At 39.7% G+C, this 14,373-nt stretch overlaps 1 protein-coding gene across 1 annotated transcript in view; it reads left to right on the forward strand.

Annotated features, from left to right (window-relative positions):
• Positions 1–14,096, forward strand: part of EXOC2 (exocyst complex component 2) — a 119,480-nt gene extending 105,384 nt beyond the window's left edge. Inside the window, exons 23-27 of the mRNA XM_010282527.1 lie at positions 3,387–3,442; positions 5,732–5,854; positions 8,166–8,227; positions 11,188–11,247; positions 13,481–14,096. Coding sequence (XP_010280829.1) covers positions 3,387–3,442; positions 5,732–5,854; positions 8,166–8,227; positions 11,188–11,247; positions 13,481–13,574 — 395 coding nt within the window. The 3' untranslated portion in view covers positions 13,575–14,096. The remainder of the gene's footprint in view (positions 1–3,386; positions 3,443–5,731; positions 5,855–8,165; positions 8,228–11,187; positions 11,248–13,480) is intronic.
• Positions 14,097–14,373: the final 277 nt, after the last annotated feature.

Raw genomic sequence — 14,373 nt, forward strand, 5'->3', positions numbered from 1 at the left:
TCTCCATTCTCTCCCTGTCTGTTTCCACTTACTGGCATTTTTGAACTGCAATTGCATCTTCTTTCCGTGTTTGATTTGTTTAGCTTACCAAGGCAAGGTCTTTTAGACTGCTTAGATGCTGCAATTAAGGCAAGTACAGTGTCATAGACACAGACTGTCTCTAAACTGCATAGCTTTGCACAGTTTGTACCGAATATCTGCTCTGAAACTGCAAAACCTGTCTAAGAAACTGAGGAAATACTTGATCTTGTGCTGAGCCCCCTGATCCTGCAGTCGTAGCAGGACTGGATCTGCTGTGAAAGGTCAGGAACACCTAATTAGTGCTACTGGGATTGCAAGAAATAATCTCCTTTAAGCTCTCGGTTCACCCATTTGTCCTTGTATGTGGTACAAGGATGCAAGACAAAATATGTCTGCTTATGCCCTTTCTCTGAGATTTAAGTTAACATTTTTATCTTACAGCAGGGCTGGGCTAGCAATATGCAATACTAAGCTACTGTAACTTCATTTTTACCATAGGTTCCATCTCAATTCCATTTAGTCAATTCATTCTGAATTTTTCAATTAGAAGACATAAATTACTATTTTATATCTTAGCTGTGCACCACCAGGCAATGGTATTTAACACCTGGTGCTAATGTTGCTGACATTAGTATGTCATGCTTGTAGAAATTAACAGTACCTGGTTATGGTAACTCACTGACTGACTCTTTAAGAAACATGTTATGGAAGGTTTCCAGAGGCATGGTTGATAGGCAACTTTTACTGGCAGTCAAAAGTTGTTTAATTTGAGTGCTCTCAGCAGCATCAGACAGAATTAGCAGCTCCTTTCCTGAGCCAAGTTGCATGAATACATGAGAAGAGGGACACTACCACAGGAGCTTAGATGGGATGGGTGGAAAATAAGGATTCTTCGCTGGAACCACATCACCCTTTTACACAACCAACTGCAGAACGTGCTCCGGCGGTGCTCCCTAGAGAAGGGAGACCATCAAAGTCTTAATCATGTGCGGCATTTGTGCAAAAGTAAAAACACACAGTTTCCACATGAAAGATCGTACTGTCACAAGATGAGGCCGGTAGGCAGCCAAAAGCTGAATACCACATAGATTTGCAGACCAAAATCAATGCTTTGCACCCTGAGGTTAAGTGCAAACAGTTCCCAAATTCACCCTGTACCTCTTGATGTGATTTGCATGCCACCATTTGGTGCCTGGTCAAGTTCTATTTGCTTGTGAGACGTGATACAAATTTCGTCCTCTGTGATACGAAGCCTGCAGAGGATTTAAACTGGGGCAGAGTGAAATAGAAGGAGGAAAGCAGTAGAAGAGGAAAAAGGAAGGGGGTGTTGCATTTCCACATATACCTGTGGTCTTTTGGTGTGGTTCAAGTACTGGTGTGTAGCATTCTTTGTTTTGCAGGTTACAGGGGAGGAGAAAAAAGAAGCTTCATAAAATTTCTGGTATTACTCTATTTCTCCCTCCCTTCCTTCCTTGTTGCAAAAAATCCCTAAGATAACAAGAAATTATAAGCTTGCAACCTAGTATACTGTGCTGTTTGACTTGTCATTGGTTTAGTTTAAATGGAAAGAGAAAAACAGGTAGTGATAAAAGGCTAGAAGTGTTTTGGAATGTGTGGGGAAAGGCTTGTATTTTTCTTTACCTTTTTCAGTTATTTAAATTTCTTCCAGAGTGAAAACAGAACATTCCTCTAAAAAGGTCTTGATTCTTTTGTATGTTCAGAAACCAAATTGCTTTCAGTGAGAGCAGTAAAATCACCTTTGACGCTTGCCTGTTCTCTCTGAACTTTTGAAACAGAGACTATCTTGATACATGGGCCTGGGTGCAGAGCTCAGCTACATCCTGCTTGCAGATGGAACAAGAGGCACTGTTCAACATCTCTCCTGTGATGCCCTCCAGGAAGCACCCTCCAATCTAAACTCCAGGCTGCATCATGTTGCACAGTGTAGATGCAGGCGATGAGAGTGTTCATATGTCATGCAAGAGGGGTCCTGTGGTCCTTTCGTCCTACTCTTATAAAACGTTTGTCCATAATTATCTAAGTAAGAAAGAACAAGTATCTCCTTTTTAGGTCTTGAGGTGAGCTGTGGGACCAGTGGTTAAAAAAATGAGCACAACTGAGATGGCAGTTATGAGATGCTACTCTCTTCTCCCACAGAATAACTTATTTTGATTATCTCCAGTAACTCCTTTTAAAGCTGTTTTTCATAGCAGGATTAAGTTGCTGCATTGGAGGAAAGGTGGAGCAAGTAAGAGGGAACTGATTAAAGATTCACTTTGTAAATTTTTATAACAGCAGCCTTAATCACACTGTTCTCTGAGCTGTGTGGTCTCACCAGTCTTAGTCCACCAATTTGATCTTTTGCTGTTGATTGAATATATCGAAGGGAGTGATGGGGTCATTACACTTTCTCTGATTCATGCTAAAATAATTGAAAACAGAAGTTGAGGTCATGTGGCTCGGTAACCCCTCTTGTCATTACTTTGTGTTGCACTTCCAACATTTATGCATACTTTAATGAGTTAAATGCTTTCTAATTTGCCTTTGCCTACAAAGTCAAGTGCCCAGAAAAGCAAATGGGGCAATTTTAGATTTTTGCCTATTTTAGATCTTGCACAATGGGAGTCCAGGTCTTTACTCCAGAATTACAGCAGCCTAGAGGACTAAAGAGGCTGTCCTAACTAAAAGCATACCCTGCTGGATGTCCTTCTGTTTAGAAGTTCCTTTTTAGTATAAATTGACAAACATTTCATATGCTTGGTAAATAAAATGTTTATTTGACTTCTCCACCCTCCCCAAGAGGAAATTTCTACTAAGGCATGACATCTCCTATAAACTGCCATGAGTAATATCTTCTGAACTGCTTTCGGAGAAACAAGAGTCCTTCCTATCTTTATCTACAATAATAATAATTTACAGTCAGAGAAGCTGATAAAGTAGTAAGACTATTGTACAAACAAAACCCCTTGTCTTCTGTTTCTTTAGAACTTACCGAGCTGTAGTGCATGTTCTGTGCCATGGTATGTGTATTCTAGTAAGACATCCAGAATTTATTTTGTAATAATGGTAGGTTTTTATTAAATTGCAAAGTTGGTGAAATTGAGTTGCCAGAGAAGAAGAATACTGAAACGGGAACCTGCTGGCTTTTTTAACCTTTGCTGTAAGGAAACGTGCCTTTCTCCATTTGATTTGAAAAAGGAAATAGATTGGTGGTGTGGCTATGGAACTTTCTCTTTCTGCCTCCGATTGCAAAAGTGCTAGTGAAAGAATGAAAAGAAAAAGTACAGCATTGAACAGTAGAATATTATGGCTTTGTTGAGACAACAGAATGAAAGTCAATAATTATCCAGTTTGTTTTGTTTCAGGTGTCAGAAACTATTTGAAAGAAGCATTAGTGAATATCATTGCTGTGCATGCAGAGGTGAGAAAAACTTCAGATTGTTTCATGCTTACATTCATCTGAATAATTTCAGTGTACTTTGTGTGGTAGTTCCTGACTTTCATCACCCCTGGAAATTGTACCTCTGTTGACGTGACCTCATTGTAGATCTAAGTGCTTTGAGTTAGGTTTAGCCAACCAAATGTGCAGCTGCTAACTTTAAGGGCAGAAGGACATGAACAGTTCCTGTTTATCCTCAGTAACACTCCATTACACCTTTTTGTTTCCGGTATCTGATGAAGAGGAAAGCCAAAGTCTAAAGCTCAATTCTTCCCTTTTCATGCAGATTAAATATGTCTATAGAGAGATATATAGATAGATATGATGCTCACTTTCTCTAATAAACTTTATTTTCCACAACGTATGAAAATGAGTTTGTGCTTTGCTTTGGAAGAAATGTCCAACGTATGCCACTCAGAGTGAAAAGCCTATGTACAAGAGTTCTTGAAGGCTGCAAGTTTCTGTAGTTTGACACAGCAAAAATTAACTATCAGCTGAACAGCGAGCATGGACTGAAGTGGAAAGAAAATCGTTTCTCTACCTTTGAATTCAAACGTAACTGAAATCAAAATAAGGGCTTCTCATTGCAAATTTGTGATGATGCGCCACTGCTGAGAATTTTTTTTCCTGGATTCTGTATAGTAACTTCAAGAGTGCTCATTGTGGGCACAAATACTCTCTTCTCAGTAGAAGATTTTTGGGCACGTTCTTGGTACCTTTGTGTTGAATTGCTCAGCAATATTTGCTGTTGAATAAGACGACCCCTTCCCAGATTGTTACTGGTTTTGTTTTGTGGGGTTTTCGGGTTTTTTTTCCTTACCGTACAACTAAGTATGTCACTTAGCTTTTGTGCGTTAAAACAGGCTACGTGTTTGAATTAGCAGTGGTAACAGATGATAGCAGACATACATGTGGACAATGCACTTAGCCTGTGGTGCAGACCTGCCTTTTGGAACAGTCAGCTTTATGGGATTCCTGACACATAATTCATTACTTAAATCACTGAAAACTGTGTAGGAATCTTGCATTCTTCCCCCCTCCCTTTAATTTACTTTTACACACATGTATGAGTATCTTCTGCCAATTACCACATTTTCTTGTCAGACATGAGATCGAAACTCCACATAAAAGCAAAAGTATTCTAGAAAAAAATCACTCCATTACTTATTTTTTTTAGATCATTTTAAAGCAGAAATTGGAGGAGGGTGGGGGGAGTGTTTAAAAACTCTATGCAGTTCATTTTCCTCCTTGCGCCACTCTAGTCACATCATCTTCAGTTCCTTGTGTCATCTTCTCCCCCAACCCTGTGCAGTTTTAGTGCAGCTGTATCACCACCTTTAAGTCTTGACACAAGTTTGGTCTGTCTAACCTATAATCTCACTTCCTCCTATATTCCAACCTCTTGGCTGTCATTTTCCCCAATTCTGTGTAGAAAAATTATACTTTTTTTCTTTTTAATTCACCAACAATTTCTCACTTCCTTAAAGCTCCCTTTAAGGGAGGTCCCATTGGTTTCTTCACACTTTCTGTCAGGCATGGATCTAATGTTTAATTTTGTTTTGCTGTTGTGTTGCAGCTGCTATTTTGAACCTCAAATGGAGGATCCAAGTACCACTGAAAAAAGTTATACAAATAAGCAGTTAAAAAGATGGTCTTGAGGCATGGAAAAAACAGTAAGATGTAATGTTTTTGCCAGGGAACTAATAAATGGCATCGGTGGAAGTGAAATGAAATGAAAATCCATTACACCACCATGCTCTCAAGCCCTTTCAAAGGCTTGTCTCTGCCACAGAGCATAAAGACACTAGCCATTTGACAGTGGTCAAATATAAAGGATTCTAGAAGAAATAGCGAAATATGTGGGTAAAAAGTGGCTGAATGTGTAATTGTTTCAGTCAGACAACACTGAATTAAAAGTGCTATCTACGAAACAGCAGTCTGTGTACAACCACCTGGCTACCTGCATCCACCATCCGAGAGCATGTATTTTGAAGTGTAGCTGCTTTTAAGCATTGCAAAAAAGTTGTCGTTATCACATATCATATAGCTAGCATTGCTATTAAGAGAGGTGATGGGTCAAAGCGCAGGGCAGGCATCAAAAGAAATCCTTCATATTCCAGCTGCTTTTGGAATTTTTTTGTCCATTGATAGAAATGAAATGGTCCTTTCAATCAAAGTGTTTAATGCTTTTTACTGAAATGTTACTGTAGAAAATATTACTGTTAATATACCTATTGTGCTCATGACTCTTCTCTCTCTCATACAAATCAGGTGTTTACCATTTCAAAAGACTTAGTTCCTCGGGTAATGTCAAGGGTTGTAGAAGCAGTCTCTGAAGAACTGAGTCGACTGATGCAATGTGTTTCATCCTTCAGTAAAAATGGAGCTTTACAGGTACCTGAATACTTTGTACTGTCAAACGTTTGAATCTAGAAAACTGAGAATAACAGAGAGAGGTATAATCTGTGTATTTGTTGGATTTATTGTAGCAGTGAAAGCAAGGAGGTAAAAAGGATTAGTATACAACCTATTTTGGATTTATAGGTGAATACTCTTTATGATACTGGTTCTTGGGTTGGATTATATTTTAGTGTTGTCCTTGGGTGCATAAAAGGTAACCTATATCCTATGAGATAAAAAGCATCATAATGGTATCTGTTTGAAATGTCACTAAATACTGCCCTTGGCCTGTCATTAAAAAATTACTTTAAGAGAAAAAAATTTGTGATATTTTGAGATTTAAAAAATCTTGAAAGAACGTTGTGTTAGGATCTTGCAAGTTTTTGTAAAACTAGTTACTTGTCTGTTATACGAGTTCTACATTAGCACTTTGTTGCAGCATGGGTAGAACAGATACCTAACGCTGCCTTCATTCACTGCTGGATTGGTAGTTGTCTTGCTGGTGCCTAAGTTTTAAAAGACTCTTAAGAAAAATTCTTTCTAAAAAAAAATACCTTTGAGTCAATGATTGCTATGGCTGTAACAAGCAAGAAGAGCAAACTCCCAGTTCATTCTGGCATTATGATGGGAAAATAATTATCCAATTACGAGCCTTATTTTCCAGTAGCTGGTAGTAATTGCATTGGGCAAAGAATTAATGTAGGAAGATCACAGCCAAATAAGATTGACTGCTTATTTAAAACCAAAGCCGTGAATAGCAACAAAGCTACCTGTATATCATTTTTGTTTGACCATACAACCCACTGTATGAACTTGCTGCCTAAACATCTAAGTGAAAGGATTTTCTCTCCCTACTGTAAATTTGTCAGTGATGGTCGTTTTCTGTTCCTCTGAACATAGAAAATCCTGTCTGGCAGACAAGAGCAGTGTGAGAGAGATCTGAGCCTCATCAGACTGATCAAAAAATACCCATTCCCGAAGAGAATCCTGAATCTGTATTCCACATCCCATGACCCACAGTTTTGCAGGGTTTGCCCTTCCAGCATGTTTGTTTATCCTGTGGTACTTGAGAATGTGACACTTCCCCATGGTACTGCTACCTCCTAAAATGTAGGAAACGCTCCAGAATCTTGTGTAGGACTTCAAAAAGTCCAAGGCTGTTCAGCTTGGAGCACCATACAAAAAGAGGCGAAACATTCTGTGGTGAGAAAAGCATTTCTTATGAGTATAAAATTGGTGGGTGGCTATGTTGTATTTGGTGCCAGAAAGTTCTGGCAGTAAAAAATCATAAATCTCAGCTGGCTTCCTAACTAGGGGAGAGATGAGAGGACGACCTAAAAGCCAAAGCCTTTCATTAAAACTGGAATTAGATGTCTGTGGTTCATTAAAAAAGTTTTGGTTTGGAAGATTAATGTCATATTAGTTGTGTCTAAATGTAGATGAGTTTCTGTAATGGCTAACTGGATTAAATTTTATCTTTATGATGGACAAGAACGGAATCGGAATTTGGATGAGGTTCACTTTATATTTTTAAAGGAAATTACTTTGTATTGATCACGTGCAGAGTATTTAATACAAAACCTGTGATGGTAGTGATTGCTTTTCAAAGACTAAAGGACAATCTATGAAATTTGTTTAATCTTTGAGTTCATTTTCCACCATAGTTTGCCTAGGTGAAAATTAATACCTAGACGCACAGTACAGTGCAGGAGTAAAATCCGCAAGCTTGTGTGCCTACCAGGTGACAGACAAGAAGCAGAGAACAACCATTCTGCTTCCTCATCTGATGGAAAAAATTTGATTCAACAGGAAAACCAAGAATAAAAAGTGTATTGACAGATTTTTATACTCTTGTGTTTCTTTCCTCCCTGGCCAAGCTGTGCTGTGAGAACTTATGCTCACTGTATTTAGTTTAAAACAAAACAAAAACAAAAACAAAACAAAACAAAAAAAAAAAATTAAGTTTGCGACCTTCTATCTTTCTATCACAGTACAGAAAAGATGGAAGAGAATTAAAGATGTATTACTGTTACTGAGAGACAGACCAATGTTTTTAGACTGCTACATAGTGACCGTACAAACAGTTTGACTTGAATCAAAAGTATGAGATTGTTCATTTTAGCAGGCTCCTGACATAGCAGCATGGCAACGAAAAATACAGGAAACAAACTGTTAAAAGCCAAGGCTGCTTACAGCTGCAGCATGCAATATTTGCCTCTCAAAAAGATGAAGCTTTGGCATACTGGTATTCACATGATGAAAGGATGTTGTGTCATTGTTTCAATATTTGTATTTCTGTTTTTAGGCAAGACTTGAAATCTGTGCGTTGAGAGATACCGTGGCCATATACCTGACACCTGAAAGCAAGTAAGATGTGTTTTAATGTCTGTTTTTTCAGTGTAATGGAATCCTTAGTGAACATGCCAAAGCACATAATGTAAATTAAGGGTTAAGAATTTTTTCTTCAAATAGAATATGTGATATACTAGGTAAATACACAAAAAACAGTTTACTAGCAAAGTTCTATCAGTTGAAAGAAAATAATTACTTTTGTTTTTTACTTGAATTTTTAGACACAAACTAGTATTTGCTACGCAAAAAAAAAGTACATTTTCTTCACAGCAGTTCAGCTGCTGAGGAGAATGATGCTAAAACAAGACAAAAGCAGATGTCGCTGAGTTTTATAGTTTTTCACAGCAACCTCATAAAGCACTTGGCAAAGAACCTGCCAGACACATCAGAGAGGCTACAGAACCAGGCACTGGCAGGATCCCCTTATAAAAATATGGAAAATTAGGGCTCTCCACAAGCTTGTGCAACACCCTACTCCTTTTCCGCATGCCTAATCAGGGAAAGTGAATTCAGCTTCACACTGTCTCTGAGAATGAAAACCTTCAAAAGGCTTTCAGCAATTTATCGTTTCTCAGTGAGATGCAAGACCAAAGATAAGTAGTGTGGGACACACTCACAAGTTAATATAAAGGGAGAAAGAAAAGCATTAGTAGCATCAGTGGTTGATGCAGTCAAGGCATGTAAAAACAAACTATGATAGCTGTCAGCAGTTTTGAGTAAAGTTGATTGAAATGTCAAGGTGATTATGTTGGGGATTGGATATGGGCAGGTTCATTCATTATTTTAATTACCTACACTTCTGTTAGGATTGGCATTGCATGTGCCTGCAGATGGCAATTTGGTCATTTTACCTGATGAACATTTTGTAGAAGAGATTGCAGAGCTTGAGGATTGTGGTGGGTTGACCCTGGCTGGGTGCTGGGAGCCCACCAAAGCTGCTCTATCACTCCCCTCCTCCCCTCCTCAGCTGGAGGGGGTGAGAAAGTATAACAAGAAGCTCATGGGTTGAGATAAGGACAGGGAGGGATCACTCACCAATTACCATCATGGGCAAAACAGACTTGACTTGTTGACATTAATTTAACTTATTGCCAGTCAAATCAGAGTAGAGTAATGAGAACTAAAATCAAATCTTAAAATACCTTCCCCACACCCCTCCCTTCTTCCTGGGCTCAACTTCACTCCCAATTTTCTCTGCCTCCTCCCCCCACTCTGAGTGGCACAGGGCGATGGGGAATGAGGGTTGTGGTCAGTTCATCACACGCTGTCTCTGCCGCTCCTTCCTCCTCAGGGGAAGGACTCCTCACACTCTTCCCCTGCTCCAGCGTGTGGTCCCTCCCACAGGAGACAGTCCTCCATGAAGTTCTCCAATGTGAGTCCTTCCCACAGGCTGCAATTCTTCACCAACTACTCCAGCCTGGGTCCCTTCCACAGAATGCTGTCCTTCAGGAACAGGCTGGGTCACAAGTCCTGACAGCAAGCCTGCTGCAGCCTGGACTCCTCTCTGCATGGGTCCGCAGGTCCTGCCAGGAGCCTGCTCCCATGTGGGCTTCCCACAGGGTCACAGCCTCCTTTGGACATCCACCTGCTCTGGTCTGGGGTCCTCCACAGGCTGCAGGTGGAGATCTGCTCCACCATGGAGCTATGTGGGCTGCAGGGGGACAGCCGGCCTCACCGTGGTCTTCACCATGGGATGCAGGGGAATCTCTGCTCCAGTGCCTGGAGCCCCTCCTGACCCTCCTTCTTCACTGACCTTGGTGACCTTCACTGATCTCTGCAGAGCTGTTTCATATATTCTCACTGCTCTCTTCAGCTGCAATTGCTGTTGCTGGTTTTTTTGCCCTTCTTGAATCTGTTACCCCAGAGGCACTACCACCGCTGCTGATGGACTCAGCCTTGGCCAGCGGTGGGGGCATCTTGGAGCCAGCTGGCGTTGGCTCTGTCAGACACAGGGGAAGTTTCTATCACCTTCTCACGAAAGCCACCCCTGCAGCCCCCCTGCTACCAAAACCCTGCCACACAAACTTAATGCAAAGGCCTAATGTGTCTTCACAGTGTCCTATGGTGTCACTGTATTCAGTTCCAAAAGACTTGCTTCCCTATTCTGAATGTCCAATAGTGATGAAGACCTCTAAATGAAAATTACTTGGCACTGGCTCAAATTGGATAAAATGGAAGTGGCATTGTCTCTAATGAGCATGGGGCAAAGCACAGTGAACCCTGGAAGCTGGTAGCTGCCGCCTTATTCCTGAACTTGCCATTAGTAATAGTTGCCCCAAGTCACCATACTAATCTTTTGCTGACAAGATTGTACCTCTCTGTGCAGGTCCTGCATCATTCCCTGCACTCCTGTTGCCCAGAGAGGGGTGGAAACCCCGTCTTTGGAGTTACTCTTTACTGGATAATGCCCCAAGAAACCTCCTCTAACCTCGAAGTTGACCCTACTTTGAGAGGGGGGTTGGACCTGAAGACCTCCAGAGGTTCCTTCCAACCTAAATGGTTCTACGAATCTACGTTACCTCAATGCAAACCTACTGTACTTCTCTCTGTAGTCCCCCTTCTGTAAGGGAGAATGCAGTGACCTGTCTACTGAGCACAGAAAGCCAAAAAAAAATGTTTTATCTGTGCTTCATACTCTGATGGTCACTTAATTTGTGGCAGAAGGCAGGCTGGCAACTATCTGTAATTCTTGAAGAGTCTGGGATGTCAAGCACAGTCTTAAATCAGCAGCTGATTTAACATTTCCTGTTGATATCTGGTGTACATCACATTAGGAGTGTTAAGAGGCCTGCTTGAACTCATGCCCACTTTATGTTCAATTTGCACATGAATGTCAGATGTCAAGTTAATATTTTGTTAATATATTGAAATAAGAATGGGTAAAATATAGCGTATTTCTGTGGAATTTATAGAGAGAAACTGTGAATGCTGAGACTTGTACCAGTGGAATATGAGTATTTTTGTTTTCCTTGCAGCTCGAGCTTTAAGCAAGCTTTGGAAGCCTTGCCTCAGCTCTCAAGTGGAACTGACAAAAAGTGAGTATAATGCACCTTCCTGTCTCCTTTCTGGTCTCTGGAGCCATTGCTTTTTACTCTTGTATTAAAACTTTGTTATAAGAGGGTTAACATTCACTGTATTTGACCCTTCTGAATTACATAGCAGAAGCCTCTTTGGACAGAGTTAAGAATAAGTGAAGTCCTTGTTCATCGTGGCCTATGAAACTACACAGAAGAGCTGATAGCTTTGTGGCATATCCCTCTTACCCATCCTAGTCTTACCATTTCAGTGTAGCTTTGTATTTATTTTGTAATTTATTTTAGCCTCCCTTGTTAATCTTAAAGTTTCTGTGGGGTCCATTGTCTTATCTTATTGAATTTAGCAGCAATAAAAAAAATAGCCAAGGAACAAAGTCCAAGCTCTTGCCAGCTGATATATGGGGAACTCTCAAAACTGGCCTGCTTCATTTTAAAAACAAATAAGAACCGTCTGTGGTTCTTTCTTAACATCAGGAAGAGGAGTTCTGGGTTCCTCCTTCCCCACAACTAAGCTGCTTTGCTGCATCCAACCTCGTAGTTGGTAGTCTGTTTTACAAGTAGAGCTTCATAAAGAGTAGTATGGTAAAACTAGGATGGATTTGTAATGAGTATGTTAGTATCAGTATAGATGTTTTGAACTTGAAATTGGTATTACGGTACTTTCAGGAACTGAACTACATCAAATCAGTTTGCACTTAACAGTCAGAATTTATAATATTTTGTAGACACACGAAGAGACTGTTTGTGCAGCCCATGGTCTGCAGACTCTGCCTTCTTCCAGATGTCCTCTGTCTATCTATTCAAACCTACTCTTCACTAGCCACAACAATTCTCAAGATACCTCCTTGCCTTACTTAGCTCTTACGCTTTATTAAAGATAGGAATCAGTTTTGAGTAAGGAGAGTTCTTTCAACTCAGACTTTCCGAAACACCTGTAGAATTATTTTTTTTTTCACTTAGTCACACGCATTTGAGCTTCATGGGGCAGATGAGAATCAAGAACTGCATCACTTTTACAACTGCTTTGGAGTTCTGAGCCCTAGACAGTGCAAAACTTGTTCTGTTTCCCAGGTCGTTACACCATAATTATCATTGTACCAGACAGCTCATTGTAATCTATGCGTATTTGTGTGAAATAACATACATTTGTGCACTCATTTAGAGCTGTTAATTTCTGTTCGTTCACAGTCATTACTATGATACTAAATGATGAATGTGGCCATAGTCGTCTTCCAGAGGACCTGCTGAGGAAGCAGATACTGATATTGTGGTTCAAGTTGTTGCTCTTGCGTTTGTTTGTTTGGGTGTTTTTAACAGACAGTATAACTTCTTATGTTACTGGCTGTTCAATAACTACAGCTTGCCAAAAAGTTGGTGATACATGTCTGCTCTATCTAGTTTGTTTTTGAAATGGAGCAAAAAGTTTGGAGAACACATTCCTCCCTAGAATATGGGGAAAATAAACGCACAGGCAAGACTGTAAAACTTCATAATGCATCTCCACTATTACAGTAAATATCTCCTACAACAGAGCCATCAACACCCTTGGCCCTACACCTGTAGTTTGTGGATTACAATAAATATTATCCACTGCACCAAGTACCTTCTTGGTAGCTATGTAATGTAAATGAACCATTGTTACGCTCCGAAATGAACTCATACGTAGTTTGTTATCTACAAAGGACAAAAACACATGGTTGCCAGTGAATTAATGTTTCTCCTAGAACAGCCATACCTCCTCTGATCTTTCAGCCATGGTACTTAAGAGAAATCAATTAAATACCTTCCAAAGACAGGTTTGAGAACTGAAATTTGCAATTCAGCTGCACATGAAAAGCCATGGCCTTGGTAAGGGATACTGATTTTATGGTACACAGCCTGGCAGTTTCTGGATTTTCCTTACTGAAGTATTGTATGACACTCTCTACCAGTCCTTTTGCCATTGTGTTTTGCAAATACGTTTCTCTCAAGAAGATGATCTTTATCTGGAAGGAAGGCCATATAAAGGGCTATTTTATCACCTTGATCAAATCTCTGTGGCTAAGTCCTCTGGCCACAGACCATCCTGACACACTGGTATACTTCTAAATATCTATAATATTCTGGTATTTGAATAGATCCAACTTTAGGCCCTTTAGGCAGACAATGTATTTGAAGTCACAGACAGCCAAAACTTTTAGTAATTGTTCCCTTTTCAGAATCTGCCACAGTTGTAACTATTTTCCTTTTACAGGTTACTAGAAGAGTTACTAAACAAATTTAAAAGCAGCATGCACTTGCAGCTGACCTGTTTTCAAGCTGCTTCTTCAGCAATGATGAAAACATAGACAATGACACAATGCAGGCAACTCAAAAAGACAGATATGCTTAAACATCACCGATTTTTTTCTGTACTACTTCAATTCCTTTGAAGACTGAAGAAAATATAAGGAATTTCGCTGAAAAAAAAATGAGATACAACTCTGAGTAATGGTATGGGGTATCCTGCTGAGTGAGACTTCTGGTCATAAAATTCTTGATGAAATGGGTTTCTGTCCACTGTGTTTCATTCTGTGGCAGGGCTTAAGCCAATTTTGTTTACATACACTCTTCTTGCCAGTATGTTCATGAAGAAATATTCATTGGTGTGCTGCAATGTGTTTCATTTGTTAAAAATACATTTCAGTGCATTTTTAGCAAATGTCACCTTAAATCTGAGTATTGCTCATGTTGTTCAGTGTATCAATCTGTTACTTTCTAGATGTAGAGTGATACTGATGTAAATGACTGGAAGACTCAACTTCTATAAACTATTGAGAAGTATGTGATAAGCATTAATACATATAGGTGACTAGTAGGTGTTCAGATACCTTCTTTTTCTAATGAAACATGTTCCTGCCTCTGTTTCTCCCTTCTGTTGGAATATTGATAACCTTCACATTTGAAATAAGCTCTCCTTTCACTGGCAATTAAGAGAAAAGCATTTCGAGTTTATATGAGTAGTAGGTTTTTAAAAAATGTTTAAGTAAAATATTCTTTGCTGTGAATGAGTAGAATAGTTAATCGCCTCTCACATAGACAGAAGTAAGGAGGAGCACAGTATGTCATTGGTTTTGCTGCTTCCTTCTTACTCTTCTTGGCTTTTCT

The sequence above is a fragment of the Phaethon lepturus genome, unplaced genomic scaffold (assembly GCF_000687285.1).
Source record: "Phaethon lepturus isolate BGI_N335 unplaced genomic scaffold, ASM68728v1 scaffold5410, whole genome shotgun sequence".
Classification (NCBI taxonomy): Eukaryota; Metazoa; Chordata; class Aves; order Phaethontiformes; family Phaethontidae; genus Phaethon; species Phaethon lepturus.